The 19,003-nt window shown below is 37.2% G+C and overlaps 2 protein-coding genes and 1 long non-coding RNA gene across 4 annotated transcripts; all 3 read right to left on the reverse strand.

The window, feature by feature from the left end:
* Positions 1 to 69: 69 nt before the first annotated feature.
* LOC137941927 (uncharacterized) lies at positions 70 to 1,602 on the reverse strand. Its single transcript, XM_068787541.1, has one exon. The coding sequence runs from the start codon at positions 1,113 to 1,115 to the stop codon at positions 294 to 296; it is 822 nt and encodes a 273-aa protein (XP_068643642.1). The 5' UTR covers positions 1,116 to 1,602; the 3' UTR covers positions 70 to 293.
* Positions 1,603 to 2,609: 1,007 nt separating this feature from the next.
* LOC137940460 (AMSH-like ubiquitin thioesterase 1) lies at positions 2,610 to 17,287 on the reverse strand. 2 transcript variants are annotated; one of them, XM_068785537.1, is made up of 14 exons: positions 16,885 to 17,287; positions 9,737 to 9,801; positions 9,452 to 9,527; positions 9,158 to 9,370; positions 8,955 to 9,055; positions 8,152 to 8,257; positions 8,006 to 8,052; positions 7,501 to 7,831; positions 7,291 to 7,380; positions 7,140 to 7,202; positions 6,983 to 7,057; positions 3,404 to 3,466; positions 3,220 to 3,272; positions 2,610 to 2,978 (listed from the first exon to the last, which is right to left on the reverse strand). In XM_068785537.1, the coding sequence occupies exons 1-14, from the start codon at positions 16,996 to 16,998 to the stop codon at positions 2,804 to 2,806; spliced, it is 1,572 nt and encodes a 523-aa protein (XP_068641638.1). In that variant the 5' UTR covers positions 16,999 to 17,287; the 3' UTR covers positions 2,610 to 2,803. The 2 variants fall into 2 exon arrangements, with proteins under 2 accessions (XP_068641638.1, XP_068641639.1); XM_068785538.1 differs by having other exon boundaries at positions 9,179 to 9,370; positions 16,885 to 17,286.
* LOC137940461 (uncharacterized) lies at positions 11,078 to 14,151 on the reverse strand. Its single transcript, XR_011110322.1, has 2 exons — positions 12,205 to 14,151; positions 11,078 to 12,103 (listed from the first exon to the last, which is right to left on the reverse strand). It is a non-coding gene; the product is annotated as an uncharacterized lncRNA (long non-coding RNA).
* Positions 17,288 to 19,003: the final 1,716 nt, after the last annotated feature.

Below are 19,003 nucleotides of genomic sequence, written 5' to 3' on the forward strand. Positions count from 1 at the left end.
TCGTTTTTTAAGCCAACACCCATTAATTGAATCAAAACTAGAAGTCAACAAACATGGGATGATCTTCTCTTTGGTTAACCCAATCATAATCATGGATTTGTTTTTTGTCTTATACATCATTTACAGGTACTGATGGCCATACATCTGCAACTGCCAAAACCATCCATGGACTCCAACAGCCATGAATGAATGGAGGTACCTCTTCTTTCTCCTCTACCTCCCATCTCTCTCTCTCTCTCTCTCCCTCCTCTTGTTATCGGCCTTCTCACACGACGCATGCCTTCCACTCAGACCTAGCCAGTAGCTGTCTTCTTCTTGTTCTTGCTACCCTCCTTGCCCATACGGAAGAGGTACCCGAACCCGAAAAGATTCGTCGTCCCTGTCGAAATGAAAGGTGGCGGGACGTTCAATACGGGACTGATCCGGACACCGTTGCCGTAACCTCCGGTGCGGTTGCTTCTTTCGTTCTTCTTCAAAGGGGTAGGTGTAGGCTTTGGCAAAGACGATGAACAAGTAAATGATGGAGATGGTGGGGATGAGGAAGATGGGGAAGGTTTTTGTTTCTGTGCGGATTTGTTGGCATCCTTCTTAGAATTCTGACTCACGGAGCCCGTGGAATTGCTTCGGTTTAGAAGCGGAAGCTTACAAATTAAGCTGCGCTTGTTACCTGTTCCGTAATTGAGACTGCTGCTTCTGTTGAACCGCCAGAAGGATTTTGATGTGGGTGGTTTTTCTTCTGTCGGGGGATCGGGCATCGCCATGATCTCTCGCAGACTCTCCTTCTTCGGTTCTTCAACGAGAGGTTTAGCCTCGGAACGTGAGGGAGGAACGGGAGGCAGTTTCGGCGGTTTGGATACACAGATTTCTTTCGAATTGGAACGAGGTAGGGAAGGAAGAATCTTACCGTCGGAAAAGAGCTCGTCCGCTGAAGATGATTCTTCCTGAAATCTGTCGTTTATGCAGAAGTCGAAGTCGGGGGCAGAATCCAGCAGGAAGGAGTCCGATCGGTGCCGGTCGATCGGAATGCCATCCGATTGCGCGAGATCGTGAGAGAAAGATATTCTTGGGCTCATCGTCCATCCAGGACTCTCTGAGCAAAGCTCCATCATGGCCATCGGAACTGAAAAACACAAGTAAGACGGAGGAGACGCGCACTTTTCCTGGACTAATTCACGAGTTCACCGCGCCAGAATCGGAAAGGAAACAGAGTCTGGTCGGAGCAGTTGATCCATTTTCTTTTTGTCAAATATCGTAACCGGCATTAAAGCACCAGGCCAAAAAGAAAAACCTAAACATTTCAGGAAAAAAGAAATAAAAAAGAAAAAGAGAAGAAGGAGAGAAAGAAGCAGCAAGCAAGATGTAAATCCTTCCTTTCCGACTTTCGAAATTCAAATTTCTGACAGAAAAGTCCACCGACGAAGAAGGGAACAAAAACAAGAAGAGTTTGATTAGAAAAACCAGGGAGCTAAAGAAATGAGAAAGACCAGAATACGTGATTGGGAAGAAAGAAAACAGGTGGATGCATCGTGAGTAACACTGGTGAGAATGGAGAAAGACGAGAGCAGAAGAAGGCTGACGGTGGAACGAACGGGAGAGGGGCGAGGGGAGATGCGAGGACGGCCCAAATAAATAATGTTCGAAATTTTCTTGCGCCCTAATCTGATTTTTTAAGATAAATTAAAAAGGAAAAAATGAGATTGTGCGATGCCAACCGTCAAGAAAGTGTCAGGAACTTGGACGGATTAGTGATACAGAGACACCAATATTTATTAGTTGTTACGTCATACATGACTTAATGAAAATGCACATTGCAACTACTCTTTGGTTTTAATTAACACTGACTGATATATCAAAAGACATTAATTACCTCTTAACCACATCACTAAACATGAATCCGAGGACAATGTGCATTTTCACTTTCGTACCCTCTGCAATTTCTCGCCATCATAAATTAGACGTTAAAAGGGATTCCGAGTTCCGACCATTGCATCAAAAGAAACGGAGTCTTTTTGACTTCCACAAACAGCATTTACGAGAAAAAATGTGGGGCGTAGGAGGCGTAATAGTTAGAAGCATTACATTGGTTTTTGAAAGAGATGTGTGGTTGTGTATGGTATCTTTTGAATAGCCTATTGGATGGACAATTTGGAATAGTTTTCATGCTTGAAATTCGATTTGATGACACTCCGCTGGTGTCTCAAAACTTTCCTTTTCAAATGCCTTTCATTTGTCACCGATGCAGGCCACTTGTACTATACACCTTTGACGACAAGCGCAGGGGAGGATCAAAAGTAGGCAAAAGGAGTGCAGCAAGATGTGTTTTGTCTCTTTGTCATGCTCGAACGCCGCACATGCATGAGGGAACATCAATTATTTTACCACTACAACCATCATTTAGCTTTTCTGGCAAATGCGCAACAGTTTTGACGCTACGTCCAAACAATAATGACTCCGCTGCGTCTAATACGAATGTCTCCTGGCACAAGAATAAACCAATATCCAGTCGCTGGAGTTGATCTCTGGATTTCACATCACCTCGGAAACTGAAAGTTAATCTCTTCTAAATGAACAAGTAATAACTAAGGCATGAGATGTGCTGGATTCCTGATTTTTTTTTGTCAAATTTCATAAAACGCTAACGTGGTATATAACAAGCATGTAGATATACAAATGGGAAGCTTAAGTTATAACTTGAATACCTTCCTGATAAATCTTCTTTACACAACCAGGCAAGAAACACAAAATCCACGATTAATAAACAAATCGAGAGACTATTTGGATTACCCCAGAGTGGAAACCATACTCACCGGAGATCAATGACATCAAACCTCTGGTTAGGAACCACGTAAACATCTGTACAATGGTCGTATATGGGACCCCCATTTGGGGGCTGATCATGTGGATGGAAACCTCGATGCTGACATTGCCTGATGACAGACATGCCGCCTGGCTTTGTCAGCCGGAATATGCCATGAGTTCTGCAGGGGAGAAGTCACTATCAATTAGTTGAAGTTTAATTAATTTTCAAGCGGCAAAGGATAATAAATTTTGGTAGATATGGTCAATGGTCATCTTTCCTAGTACTACCCACTGGAGCCTAGTTCCCAGACCACAAATAACCCATTGTGATGCCATGCCTGTTTCCCTTTAAATAACAGGCTATGAAAAGAAATACAGTTTAACAAAAGGAAAAGTAACTCCCCCGTGCAATTAGTATACCTGGAAGAATCACTGGGTGCCATGACGATTGCAATAGCTTCAGGCAACATAATCTGATGGGAAATTAGTCAGGAAACAAATGAAAAACTTGTCTACAAACATATAAAGGTCAGGTTGTTTGGTTGGAAAAGATGTTTATTGATAAACCGTGACAGATAATAAAGAGACAATAGAAGAGAGTCACCTGATATGAATAATGAGTGTGCAGATCAACGGAGGACATGAAACAGGATTGAGTAGGATGAGTCTGGATCACAAATTGCAGGATACCATTAGAAACACTAATCATTTCAAAGAAATAATAAAAATAAGAACTTATGAACAGTAGAAGCGCCAAAAAGATCACAGCTCTCAAACATCTAATTCCCAATCACTAGTTTAAATGTAACATGCAAGCACAAGAAGATATGGTAGATACCTTAAATACTGAATGAAGAAAAACCGTTCTAAGCAAACTCATACAGTGTTTTATAATGATCATCATGAATAAAGATATGGCAATCATACCATGATAAGTTAATTGTTACCCTTACTGCCTCAAATTTAAGTCACCCTTGTTACCCACAATTCAACTGTTTTGATGAGGAGCAAGACAAGGAAAAATGGAGAGAAACAATGAAGAAGGAGAGAAAAGTGGCCAATCATGCATCACTAAAATAAATTAGGAGTTTCCCATATTGATACAGAGAATATTAAAAAATCATTTTTTAGGATCCAAAGAGAAAAAACAAAATAAAATGATGGGCAGTCCAAGGGATGACAAAAATCCTCAATGTTGAAGAGATACAATTATAAGCAAAGGGATTTGCCGCTCTTTGGCAGTGGATCCAAGAATCTCAAATGGAGCTACACAGGAAGAGAAATCATTATATGACCCCTGTGGTCTCCGGTGCAGCCAGCAAGTCCAGGGCTCACCAAAAAGCTACTATAAAAGTTTAGTTTTAGGCTGTAGCAGAGGGAACTCTTGGAGAGTAAAAAGCTTTTTTTCTTCAATGGCCCAAGTGTCAAAGACCACATGTGATCACAACTCGAGCAATTGCTTGAGCATCAACGACTGAATGGTCCCATACTGGTTTGGACTTGAAGAGTCCATGTTGCTAAGTGAAAAGAGTCTCCTTAACTTGGCTATCAATTTTGGGATGGACCTGGACCCATCCTTAACATGGCATCAGTGCAGATCTAAACCTAGGTTAGGACTTCGAAAAATCTTGTGCCCATTTGTTGAAGTTCAATTTTAAATTGTAGCAGGAAGAAACACAAAGTGGGTAAAAACCCTTGTGTCCATGGTCCACATGTCCACAAACTCAAGGAGTTGCTTGAGTGTGTAGTACGTGAACAGTCCTACATAGCGATCTTGTGCTTATTAATTAGAAAGAGGCCTACAAATTCTGTTTAGTCAATTGGGTTGCACCTTTGACACAACTTCAACAAAAAAACCCAACACAATTTGTCAATTATTCTCAACATCTCAAGTTTGGCTGTTTGTCTAGGCCTAGACATAAGGGAGAGTGTTAGATAATAAAGTCTTTATATCAAGAGCCCACATGTACATAAGAGGTGGGTAAATAGTTCCATATCGGTTTGAACTTGAAAAAAAACATAAGGGAGAGTGTTAGATAGTAAAGTCTTTATATCAAGAGCCCACATGTATACATAAGAGGTGGGTAAATAGTTCCATATCGGTTTTAACTTGAAAAAAAAACATAAGGGAGAGTGTTAGATAATAAAGTCTTTATATCAAGAGCCCACATGTATACATAAGAGGTGGGTAAATAGTTCCATATCGGTTTGAACTTTAAAAAAATCCTATGACATAAGTTGGGAAAAGGCTTCCCGGAGGAAAATGGAGCTGTAGTTCAAGAAAGTAAATCACCCAGGAAAAGAAAAGTGATATTTCATTCCAACAAATCTACATTTAACTATAAAAACCTTTTTTTTGTCTATAAGTAGAAAGTATAATCTAAAATGTGTAAGTGTGTGTTATGTTAGATGCATGTAAATGGAACGTGCCAAAACTCTGTTTTATTTCAAATTGAAGGTTGAGATGGAGGATGGCATCATCCCACTTATTTCACTTGAAAGATTCTGTAGAGAACCCCCTCGAGTTGAAATTCACTTCATCTCATAAACAGTTTATACATAAACAGAGTAATTCACTTGTTACCCCACTGATTTTTTTAAATGGTGTGGCTCAATGTCTCAATACATTTGGGAATCTCATGGTTTTGATGAAAAATAAAAGAACTTATCTCCAGAAAGCTTAAAAATTTTAAAAACTTGCTTCAAGAGTAGTTATATTTGGTAGCAGTAACTTACCTCCAGAAAGCTTAAAAACTTTAAAATCCACAACTAAAATCTAGCTTTAAAGTAACAATCCAAACCAAACAGCATGATTCACACTTCAATATAATTATTCAAAAGGCAAAAAAAAGAACTTTCAAATCACTGACCTACACAATTTTTGAGGATTCACCAACATTTTACATTCTTTTGAATGAACCTAGGTAGCTAATAAATGTTGTCGAAGACAGTTTACCTAATACCTAATAAACTGTTAGCTGAAGTGAATCATGTATTTATGGATTAATTTCCTTACACAGGAAAATTTATAATTTGTCTCTTACAACACTCTCTGCCCAATATTTAAATCTATAAGATTCATCCTGCAATTGTCACAACATCCCGTTCAACCTGCACAATTGAACATGGATGAAGCAGAACGGGAAGCTTTGCCAGCTCCCCTGTAAACTAAGGAAACATTTCAAACCACCCAAAAATACCTAGCCAGGCTAGTTGGTGAAGTCTTGTCTCAGCTGGACAAATCAACTAGTTTGCCAAGTGAGGACATTATTGTCTATAAATTCAATCAAGTATGACAAAGCTGGCAATAGCTACATCAAACACAAAAAAAATAAAAATAAAAACAGATAATACAGTATTAGCAATGAAAATAATGAAAAAAAAAAAAGCTGGAACGATTTTACTAATTGCTTAGAGGAGGATTTAGTTACACAACTGAGAGAATCTAAAACTACTTAAGAGCCACCCAGCCTTTTTCATGAGTATAACCAAAATGTATTAATTGAAAAAGAAAAATTACTTTCTATTTGGTGATAGACGTAATGTTTAAAGTGTTTCTTCCCCATGGAAAATTTCATTTTTTAGCAAATCGCTCATAATGCTTTACTAATGGTATCAGAGCTATAATGCCTGTCCCCACTGGCCAAGTGACTGTTCCTTAAAAAACATGCAAAGCATATAAGAGTAGTAAGAGGAGTAGTTGACTCAAAACAATAGGCCAGGCATCGTACAAGGAGGGTTAGGGACAGGTGCACAGTGAGGGATGGCAATTTTACCCAATTAGCTATGCTACCTATCGACCTTCCCTTATGAAGGCAAATGGAATACAAAACTATACATCTGAAAACATTTATCCGTTTAAGCATATACTACTTATTTTGAAATGGATATGGAGAAAGGTTACTATGTATTTGATTACTTACCCAAATAAAGAAAAGTAATTTTTTTAATTTTCAATCTCCCAATGTAAATGTATGAAACAAAAGAGCCACATAGTTAATACAAAAATTCACTCAATATCTTCACTTAGTTTGAAATATTTTAACAAATGCTCCACTGCAAATTACTGAAAAGAAACCTCATGCAATCTCACTTGAAGATATATAACATGACGTACAAAGTATACACAATTATATATAATGTAAGCTACAATGGCTAGATCATCATGAAGCCAAATACTCACATGAATCCAGCCAAGAGGGAAAAGAGACTGCTTATCCTGGACATCGAAAATTTCTTCTTCATTGGTCGTCTGACACTGAATCAGGCAACAAGCACTGTTTATAACGAAGAAACTTGAAACACATCCAAAAGGATATCACCAAAAACTAAATCCTTACTGAATCAGAAGTTGATTCTTGCTTTGGGATGATTAGAGCTGTGATGTAGAATTTTCTATTTTTCTGCAACAAGAAAATGCATAAAGAGTCACTCATCTAGAGAATGTATTTCTACAGGTTTGCCTACTAGATCAATGAAATTTGCACTCACAAGTGAACCTGCAAGAACCCCACAAGTTTCTAAATTCCTGTCAGTGTTTGACTTTGCTAGCCTCATAAAAGTATCCATCATTTGAGTTGACTGCAATTCAGCGGATTAATAAGACACAGAGACAGCACAAATATTATGTAAACAATAAATGAGCACTTTAGGTGAAAATAACTACAAAATATAGAAAGATAAAGAGCGTATGAATCTCACAATAAGCAATTGAAGAGGACTTTCTGACTGGACCAACTGATCTTCCAACAACTTTACTGGCTCATGGTTCAGATCCAAAGGTTGTAACGAAGGCGACAGAATCAAATCCTGTACATCAGCAAGAACAGGTGGAGGAGAAGGTTGCCTGATAATATCAGTCCGTGGTGAAGCTTCTATTGTGTTAGAGGAAGTTAACGAACAGGGCTCCTCAGCAGGACTCGTCCATCTGCCATCATCAAGCGAAAAAACTGCCTCAAGTGTAGATTTTTCAGGATCAGATTTAACACAATCCTTTTCACTCAGAGCTCCATTTTCAACAGGCTGAAGCAGACTGCAGTCGAGAAAAGACAAGATAAATGCATAAATAACTAGAATAAATCATAACTAAATACAGAACACAACATCATTTTAAGAATCTATGATGGGGTAAGTCCCTTATTTTAAGAATCAGACAATAAAAAAATAGGAAATGATCCACAAAGTTCAAAACGAAGCAAAGTATAACCTTGGAATCTCAACAGGACTCAAATCTAAATTGGAAGGATATCTGACCTACATCAGCAAAGAGAAGTCAGTATACCTTCCACTGATAGATAAATCTAAAGGTAAATAAATAAAGAAGATGAAAATAGACCGCAAATTGATCAGTACCCCTCTATCAATAGTAGGTGGTTGCCACTGCCCTTGAAGTCCATTTGGACCCAATATTGAGTGTTTAGATAGTGTCTCCTCCTTTGGACGTGGAATATTCAGAGGACTGAACAATCAAAATGTAAAATGTCAATAGGAGAAATGTTTGAGAATCAACTACCAAGAAATTTGACTTGAAACAAATCTGACATTCAATTCTCTAACAATATGAAAAGTTTTTTTTAACAAAATGAAAGAGATTTTAATAAAGAAGGGCTCCAGAGTTAATAAAACAGACAATATAAATCAAGGGTAATAAAAAAAAAGCCCTATGACATCAAAAGAAAATTATTAGTCCCAGGTAGCCCAGCTCCATCAACAAGGTGCTCATGGGAGACACCACCCCTCTTTAAGGAATCTACTTTACCATAAGCTAATCTTGAGGCATAAGGGTATAAGCCCAAGCCACTATAAGTCAAAATGTAAGTCTTCAACCTCATCCATGGAGTCCAAGAATCTCCTTGGGAAGAAATTTTGCAGGAAGAAAAGTTACTTCTTTCTTTTTGAATAGTAACATCAGGAAAACCAGTGATGCATTAGACATTGTTAAGTATGATAACTTCTGAAGAATAACCATTTATAAACCAATACTATCAAATTATGTGGCAGAAGCAAGGAATAAAAATTTTCATAGAACAAAGGCATAGATTCATTTCCTCATATATAGGGCACCCCCTAAATAACTGAGTGTGAGAGTCAATTAGATGCATAAAATTGAATTAAATTCATGTCCCCACTTCCGGAACATGATTCCTTACACTTACAATCTAAGGAATCGATCCCTTGAACCTTTACAGGATGAGAAACTATTTCGATTGACCAAAGAATCCTGAGTTGAGGAATCTGGTCCAACAAATCGTGTAACCTATAACAGGAATAAGAGTACAAGTAAAATCAGAAAAGGCACATTGAGAACAAACCTAACAACCCAGTGGGAGAGAGAGAGATTAAGGATATGCAACTTAACTTGTCTTTTGGAAACACTCACCAGTCTGGTTTCACGATGAGTTGAATTTTGCCTCTTCGTGGAAGGCCATTCCAATGAAGAATTGCTAGAAAAGTTTCGGCCACCCTGCTCCCAACTATTCGGTTCATTCAAATGCTTTCTATTCAATTCCTCGACATGACTAAGAAAAGCAGGTTTTAGTGCCTCCAGCTCATTCAGGGCATTCAATAATTTCTACACAAAGAATCTCATCAGATACCACATACTGAAGGACAGGCTCAATGAAGGGAAGACAGGATGTTGAGCAGTTAATACCTTTTTAAATGATTGTCTTTCTCTTTGTAAAGACACTTGATAATCTTGATGTGACGGTATAGTTTCAGTAATCAAACTGTAGCACATAGGAAAACAAGTTAGCCCAAGAACTACTTGGATTTGGAGCAAGAAGATACAAAAGGGAAAACGCCTAAAGTCGTGTTAATGTTAACCAAGGATAAGCCGAACAACCAAGAGAAGTAAAGCACTTAAAATATAAGAAAAAAATACTTCCACATGCCCCCATTCGTTCCCCCACCAATTAACAGAACAGCCATATCTGACCTTGAAAACCTCAGTAGCATAGTGTACAGATCTATAATATTCTTCTCCGCATGATATATCTCAGCCTGCAGAGAATGAGATCTTTCAGTTGCCATTAGCAGGTCTTAAGAATCTAAATTAGTAAATCTGTCTAGAAAGTAAAGAAAACATAAGGAAAATTACATCTTTCCACACACAATGAAAGAATAAATATTCTCTACATAGAGAGATATAGAGGAGTGCTGCTCATGTTGTAAAACGTGAGTCCAGCACTTGGTAGCAGCTTCACATTTACAAAATTAACGCACAAGTGGACTCACGTTGTAAACTGTAGGTGCAGAGCCTGTTTGCTGTATGAATAGATCATGGGCTTGGTCTGACAACCATTTATAACTGATCATTCAATTGGGGTTTCTTTGTATTTATGAGGACTGCTAATTAGAAGTGCCAAGAAGAAATATATTATGAGATCAGAGCCTGGTCATTAAACCAGGGTGAGAGAGATGAAGACACTACATATGATATATATACAAATATAATTATATATGATATGCATAAATATTTATATAGACACATATATAAACATAATAATTTCATAAATCTAAAAAATGGACTTACATGGGTAGAATGCGCATTATGGAACACAAATTAGAATATGCAACCAACCCAACAGAAAATATTGATTATTACTGCTTACATACAACTTAGGATTCTCCTTATTATCCTGCAAAATGCAGAAGTTTTGATCTATTTAGAGGTTGAAATTGACTCTAGAACAGACCAATGTTTTTGACATTGGTGAGTTCATGAGTTCAACTGGAATGAGACCAAGTTCGCAGGAATCTGAAGAAACAACTGAAACAACCCATAAGGAATCATAAATGAGAAAGAAATTTTTTTATGGGTTCAAGAATGACCCACAAACGAGGTGCACTACTTGTCATTGCATTGCCTCTCAAAATGATATGCTTCCATGGAACACCAAAAGAGAAAGAGGTATCACCAATTTCTTGGATAACAATGCCAATCCTTCCCATGGTAATAGGTGCTCTCCTTAGGCCATTGTTTTCACTCTACCACCATCAGAAATCCTTGTTCCTTTGAAAAATCATGTGGCCCATGTGCCAGGCCAGATCTCTTTTCTTTTTTTTCTTTTGTTCTTTTGAAACCAGTAAGAAGTGAAACTTTATTAGTAAGAAAAGACACAAAAGGAGCTCACCCAGCGGTTGATAGAAAGAGGTAAAGAAATAAAACATCAGACTATAAGGCTAAGAAAAGATAGACATGAAAGACATAAAGGATAAAAGATTGACAGCACGAAACCCAGAGGTCCTCAACACCAATTTTCTTTGGAATTAAAGATATAAAAGATGCTTCCATTGCCTTGGAAGTAACTCCATTCCAATGAAAATCATCAAAAAAGCAATAAACCATTTTGTGAAAAATAAAATAGCACTTTTTCTAAAAATTAGTGGTGAATTCCTCAGGTCTAGGAGCATTATCTAAAGGCATGAACAATATGGCAGCTTCAATCTTCTCTTCTGAGAAATGTTGCTCTAGAGAATCCGCCTCTGCTTGAGAAAGATGGTTGAAGAGGAGGTTGCCTAACCAAGGCCTATTAGTCATATCATCAGAATACAATTCTACAAAAAAAAAGGTCCAATAAGGCATCAGCAATCAAATTGACATTTGAGGACAAAACCCCATTAACCCTTAATAAGGTAATCAGGTTTTGCCGTCTTTTTAGTTGAAGCAACAACATCAAAAACAGTAGTGCTGGTGTCCCCTGGCTCTCCGCTTCCATTGAACGCATTCCTTGTGTGTGATGGATCTGAGCAGTACTTTAGATGCACACCTATTAGCAAATTCTATCATCATAAGCTATCGATCTTTGTCCATCCTGTCTAGTTGTTGCAATGTGCACAAAAAGTTATCCTTGCAAAGTTTGGTGCTGCCATAAGTAGTTCTTGATGAGGATTTAAGCTTCAATTTGAGATGTCGAAATAAAAGATGCAGAACCCAATGGAGAACACTCACCCCTGCCCACGAACTTTCAATAAGAACCACTACCCTATTTTCCTCAAACACTCTCTCTGAGAAGAAAAGGAGATAGACCCCATGATAGAGAGCGACAGTCCAATAGATGGACAATGATCTGAAACTGGTCTTGGAAGACAACAAGAATTAGATCTTGGAAAGGAGTGGAACCATTCCCCTGGGTCAAGCTTGGTCACTATGGCAGGAGTTTGGCCATTCTTCCACATAAATTAGCTCCAAATGAATTACCTTTTCCAATTCATTGTCATTGATGAAATAAAAAAAGAGTCGCATACCTGTTGCCACGTGGGAAACTTCATCCTGAACCCAGAATTCCATCAAGCTTGGTCACTGTGACATGAGTTTGGCCATTCGTCCACATAAATTTAGCTCCAAATGAATGATCTCTTCCAATTCATCATCATTGATGAAATCAAAAAAGAGTCGCATACCTGTTGTCACAAGGGCACTGACAACCTGGTAACTTGATCCTCTAATTCTGTCCAAAATTCAATTGAAAAGTCACCATTTGTCAGCCCATAACAATTACAAACTGCAAATTCAACTCCATCAGATGGGAGCTGGAATAGCATGGAGAAATGTCCACAAGAAGAATCTATAAGAGCTATCTCATCTATATTCCACATAGTTAGGATACCCCTTGAAGGTCCTACATAGTTAATCACTGTCCAATCTGGTGTTGAGACTATCCACATGTCCCTAACTGATGCAATATTAGTGTCTTGCATTTCTGTCTCCTGCAGAAGGACGACTGAAAGTCTTTGCAAAGCAAGAGATTTCCGAACAATGAATTGTCCTAAAAAATTTCCTCATCTCTAACATTCCACAGCGATGAACTATTAGTTGCTCTTTGTATTACATCACCATCTTGTTTGCGACATAAAATTTCTGAAAATGCCTTAATTTTCTGCCAAAGTTCAGCAATACCAAATTCACAATGAGTTTGATTTGTATCACCAATCAAATTTAGCAACCCCTCAAGAAGAAGCCCTTCCCCACAGAGATTATCATTTCCACTGTCCCACCACAGAAATTTCAGTAGGTACATTAACAATTGCATGCAAGCACGCCTCTGAGAGTCATGCATAGTCAAGCTTCGTACATGACCATCATTCATCTGAGAGAGACGAGACATCATACCCTTGCCTGATATTTTTTCAGCTACCTTGACTCTTCTCTCATTGCCTGCAAAAAACCTCATCTAATATCGTAAGTGGCAAACATCAGGTGTAATCACTTGGCCCCACCTCACTCAGACCCACCACACTTATACTCTCTTCATGCAAAATCTCCTTCTTCATCAATTATCAATTACCAGCGATGTATTTGATCAATATGCATGATAATCAGCTTTAACATTAAGATCAGGGGCGAACCCATTGTTCCAACATCCATTAATCGTCGACTCAGAATCAATATTTAAAATTGTTCAAGGAGCAAAGATGGAAACATTAATGTTTTCCTCGTGTCCTTGATTTTCAAAATCAATATCAGACACATTATCCAGATTTTGAGGCGACATATCAGCAACCACATTTGAAACTGGAGCTTCGTGGTCAGACTCTGGCGAGATCCAAGTATCTTTGTCCATGTCAAATCGTCTTCTTCGGCTTTGATGAGATTTCTTTTTTATCTCCCCTTTCTTCATGATTAATTTAAATAATATACCACTTCCCATCCCACATTAATCAAATGATACAAAATTTCTGCACCAGATTTCATAGTTTAACCCAAATATGATTCAATCGTAATCTTTCTGTAAAGTCTTCATCAAAGTCAAGAAAATCGCCAAAAGATTCAGTGATCCGACCAATGATTTATCAATTCCATAACTCCAATGGAACACCGTACACCAGAACCCACCAACAATTTTCTTGTCTCTGCATCTTCTCTCACATAATAATCTTTGTGAAAAGATTTTCTTTAAATTGATCTTGGAGATTACTTACATGAATTGCTGATTCATGGTCCTGAAAAGTAATCATCCACTGCTTGTTCCACAGAAAAGATACCTTAAAATCATCTGATACATTCTAATTCTCAGCGAGCCATGTAAGAAGTTCCTTTGATCCCAACTCAAACCTATGAAGCCAAGAATGCTTCGACACAAGAAGTTTTCAGATGTTGAATTTTCCACCGGACTCAATGGGCCTCCCATACCATTACTGAAGGTTACATCTCCCGGTAATGATGTCTCATCAAAGCCTCTCTGCACAATGCCAAATTACGCTGTTGGAGGTTTTGTGAAGGTTTGGGAAGGTGAACTGGAATGGAAGATTCCATATGACAATGTGATGTCAAAGATCATTCAATAGCTTTAATGAATGAATCCCAACCAAAGTCTCCCGCTGTCTTTCTTGGTACGGCTACGACCCTAATGTGACATCCATCCCTTAACTCCTGTATATGGCATATGTGAGTCTCTGCCCAAGGCTCAACTACCAGATGAAATTCAGAGTTAAACGTATGTGAAAGTCTCCATGAAACACCATTCCATGCATCTGCAGTGACTCAATTGAAGACAACCACAAAATTCTCTAATGCTACCAGCGGAATTCTGATGAATTGACGACTGAAAATGCTTTGTTTGACATTTTGAAGACGCAGTTGGGGGATTCACCAAAGCGATCCCGAAAGACTCGGACTACACCATGACGAAAAGCAAAGGAGTGATTTCTTTGCCGAAAGAATCCTTGTCTTCCCACGACAGTGGAATCAGTATGCCTAAATGATTAATGGAAGTTCTCAAACCAGGAACTGATTTTGCTCTCTCAATCTCTCCACTAATCAAAGATCACTCCCCTCTCTCTCCTCTCTCAGACATTCATCACTATCTTGATTCATAACTCTCATTCACTAATCAAGTTACAAGCAGAAACTGCAGAAATCCCTAATAACAGTATACTTGTCTGGTCTTGTTGTAAGGGATTTGCTCCCTATTCCTTTGTAATTTTTCTCTTATTAATATAAATACATCTTTTTCAACAAAAAAAAAAAAAAAGACAGATACTGGTCTTTATGAACATACAACTGACTGAGCTGAAGCCTCAAAGGTCCAACTGATGTTTTAGTCGGAAATCTCCAAAGATCTCTATCATTGGCCTTTTGCATCAAGCAGGCAATGGACACATGAATTAAAAAGAAATGAGACACATCAGTTTACCAAAATCTTCCATCTTCAATTAGAGTGACAACAGGGATCTAAAGGCACTTTAACAAAAGGTGCAGCACTAGTATACACGGTCTCCATGTTATGGTTAGACAAGTCACCTGGTTAAACTTCAAATGTCGCAATTTTTTTTTTGAAGCTTATATTTTAGCATGCATACCTTTATTCCAAGGGCTGTAACTGATGTGACATTATTTGCTGGATAATGGATTATATCTAGTAAGACAAAATTTACACAGCTTGACCACAAAAACAAACTTCCACCTTGTAAACAGTTGTTTCCAGCTGCAAAGAACAAGGACAGCACCCAAATAACCCAGCTACACCCAGTGTTTGTTGAAATGATATATTGGGTATTCCAAAAAAGAACTGATGTATCGGGTGTAGATCCAACCATTATAGAGTTCCAACCAATCTCAAATGAACCATGCAACAGAAGGAAACAATTTTCATCAAGTATTCTGACCAAAAGAATATGGTCAGAGAGCAAAATATAACAGACTTCCATATCATACAGTGCAAATGCTGACCCAGAGCCTTGATAATATTTGCTCATATCACTAAAAAACATGCCTTCAGCGGCTCCTGTGCCGGAAAGGTCCTCTCACAAGAAGTCATTACAAATCCTTCAAGAAACCATCCTAACTAGACGTAAAGCTAACCATGTTTCATATTCAACAGGGTTTAGTACAAACATTGATATTGCTAAACTATTATTGCCAAATGATGAAAGAAAATGCAATCACTACAAATGTTTTTAATGATACATGGACTGTCAAAATAATAGCAGAACCCAGGATGACCAAACACAATTAGGGCATAAAAAAACAAAATTTAGCAATCCTGGAAATGAAGAGTCCAAGAGACTCCAGGAACTAAAGCAGATGCATGGCATGACATAAGAAAAAGCCCAATGTTGTTCCCAGTGTGCCTGGAAAGGCAAAAAATTTATCAACCTAAAAATTTGGTCCATGCAGATATTATACGGGCTTGCTTTCTTTGTGGAGTAGCTAGAGCAAAGATACATCTGGGAATCTCAAATTAAACCAATGGAATTCTGTCTGCTATAATAACAACTAAAAAGTGCTTCCAAATCAATTTCACCTCTTTTTCTGTATGCAAATTATAATTTTTAAATGCCTAGCAATAACTGTATCCTTCAACAAAATATACACTGTCTCAGTAAAAAAATTGACCCATATATTGTCATCACGAAAACTCCTGCACTAGTTTATGAATTCTCATAAATTCCACCCCATCCATTCATTTTTCCAAATGCATCCCATTTCTTTTGTTCCTTTACTTTCTCGGTAAGGGATTCTAAAAAAAATAAAAAACCAATGGAATTCTGTCTGCTGTAATAACAACCAAAAAGTGCTTCCAAATCAATTTCACCTCATTTCCAAGTGTAAGTTCTTTAATCAGTGGCTAGGAGCATACTCAGGATCAGAATCATCAGGAAGTACTCCTTGATCATTTCTACCAACGTAAAGCCCCTATTATGATTCCGTTCATCAAAAGTTGTCTCTTTGGATACCTTATATAATTTCCTTTAATAATCCTTTACGTATCTTAGCATTCCAAACTGCCCACTTTATTTCCCATTGACTCAAACTAATGAGAAAATTATAGAATTTCTTTTTGATTGATCAAAACTATGGATAAAATTGTATAAACTCCATAGATTGATCTTTTTTACCCACTTCGTACCATGATGACTGATTATACACTCTTGAAGTAAACAGTTTCCAAACTTGTGTTTACTTCAACATTACTCTTGTACAAGTAGACCAAATTTTAATACAAAGAAACAGCTTAGCACATGGGCCACAATTTACAAAATATGGCCAAGTATACCTCATAAGTAGAGAAGGAAAGCATATACCCCAAAATGAAACATGAGATTTTTCAATGCTTCGAAATTCAAACTCCAAAAGCGCACCTGCTTGAGAAGATTATCAGCAATCCGATAGTAATAACGAAGTGAAATCCGATTATCGACATCTAGCCTCGGGGCGTAGGCGCTGGTGTTGATCGGACGAGAGGAAGATCTCATGTCTGACAGCTCTCTTTCCCTCTCCACTTCCACCCCGTTTCAGGAATAAACGAGTGGCATAAGATAAAAAATTAAAACCCTAAACCTATCACACGACGGTCCCAAGCAGAGCAAGGATCGCCAATGGCGTTAAGCACAGGAGAAAGAAAGCTATGTGGTGAAAAGGTTAAGTTTGGAGTCCAGGGGTTGTAAAACGGTTATGGTAATGCTACTCGCCACGCTGTTTTTTGGAATGGCGTTTTAAGCACAGGAGAAAGAAAGCAATGTAGTGATGCTTTCGCCATTCGCGCTATCGTTGAATCACTTTTGGTCTCTTGAATCGGATCCGTCTAGGCATGGGAAAATTCTTGGGCCGAATCGAAATACAAGGATCAAGTCCCAAAATTAGACTCGACTCGTTCAATTCTAAATCAGACCTGACTCGGCTAAATTGCGAGTCAACTCAACGAGTGAAAAGAACTGATGAAAAAAGAAGCTATGAAAGGGTGGCAAATGAATAGGACCATATGAGCATGGGTGTGTGTGTTTCACTCAAATGATACCCCTAGACGTGATATTCTCCTCCCTGCCTCTTAATATTAGTGGATACCCTAAGTGGCAATTTTGTAAATAAATACTTCAAAGGAGAAATCTCTAGTTGGTGTTAGAAAAGTAAGAATTTGTTTAATTATTTTATTTTATAATTAATTAATTAATTAATTTTTAATTATTTATTAATTTATCCCAAGTTTAAATTTTATCTTAGTTTATTAATAAAAAAGTTGGGTACAACTATCTTTAAGAGATAATAGACTAACTTTATATAATGAAATATCCTTTTTATATAAATTGATGATGGAAAATATTATATTTAATTACTTATGTATGAGTGAGAATTTAGATATTATAAAATTACAAGTTTATTAACTATTTTAATATTATAAAAGTAAGCATTTGTTTAATTATTTTTTATATTTTTAATTAATTAAATAATATTAATAAAAATTTTAAGTATTTCATAATTTATCACAAGTTAAAAGTTATCTTTTAGTTTATTAATAAAAAAAGTTAAGTAAAAGTTATGAATATCAATTCTATCATAATATTCTATTAATAAAAAATTTCTCTGCACTTTACTTTGCATTTTTCATTGTGTATACTTACACAAAAAAATATTATATATTGCACTTTCCATTGCGTACACTAACACAAAAAAATATTTCACTTTCACTTCATTTTCACTTTTCACAACATTTTCAAAGTGCACTAACCCCGCAGTTAGTGCACATTCATTAAGTGAAATGTAATCTATTTTCACTAGGGAAAGTGCCCCAAAAATCGTTAGTACACTCTGCAAGTGGGGAGTGAAAGTGAATTCACTTCATGCGACACAGGTCGATTCCCTCGTCCAAAAATCATCTGTTCTACAAGTTGTCCGACATATTGCTCATGTAGTTCCATTCCGCTCGACTATTAGCCATGTTGGTTGAGATAATAGTCAATTTCTCAACTTAACGAGAAGATGTGTTAATTTTGAACTCCATTGTCGCTTCAAGAGATAATGGTCTACCCTGTAACTCTAAATTCAACAAACGAATTTCTCTTCGTCCTACTTTTTCCTGAGGTGAATGGATATATTAGACAATGTTTAAGTTTGCAACACCATTTTAACTTGAGAGTTTCAATATTTGACAAAATGGCCATGATTCTGGAACGATACGACAAATATTCGCATACCAAGCGAGAGCTTACTGCAAGAGATCCTGAATCCAAGGTATTTCTCACTTCATACTCCCCCCACTTTTGCGTTTGAAGGGAGGTTAGTGCAATTCAAATTGCTACAATGAAATGATTTGATTGAAAATATGTTTTTGGTATATGAGTTTTTAGAATAAATATTTTTAGAGTGTAAAATTGTAGAATTCTTAAAGACATTATTAAATAATAAAATATAAATATTAGTATAAATAATTGAATATAAAAGATACTTGACATAAAATATTATAAATATAAATAAATAAAATTA

The sequence above is a fragment of the Aristolochia californica genome, unplaced genomic scaffold (genome assembly GCF_029961685.1).
Source record: "Aristolochia californica isolate CCGP_79_NKW_82.1479 unplaced genomic scaffold, dmAriCali1.0.hap1 SCAF_9, whole genome shotgun sequence".
Classification (NCBI taxonomy): domain Eukaryota; kingdom Viridiplantae; phylum Streptophyta; class Magnoliopsida; order Piperales; family Aristolochiaceae; genus Aristolochia; species Aristolochia californica.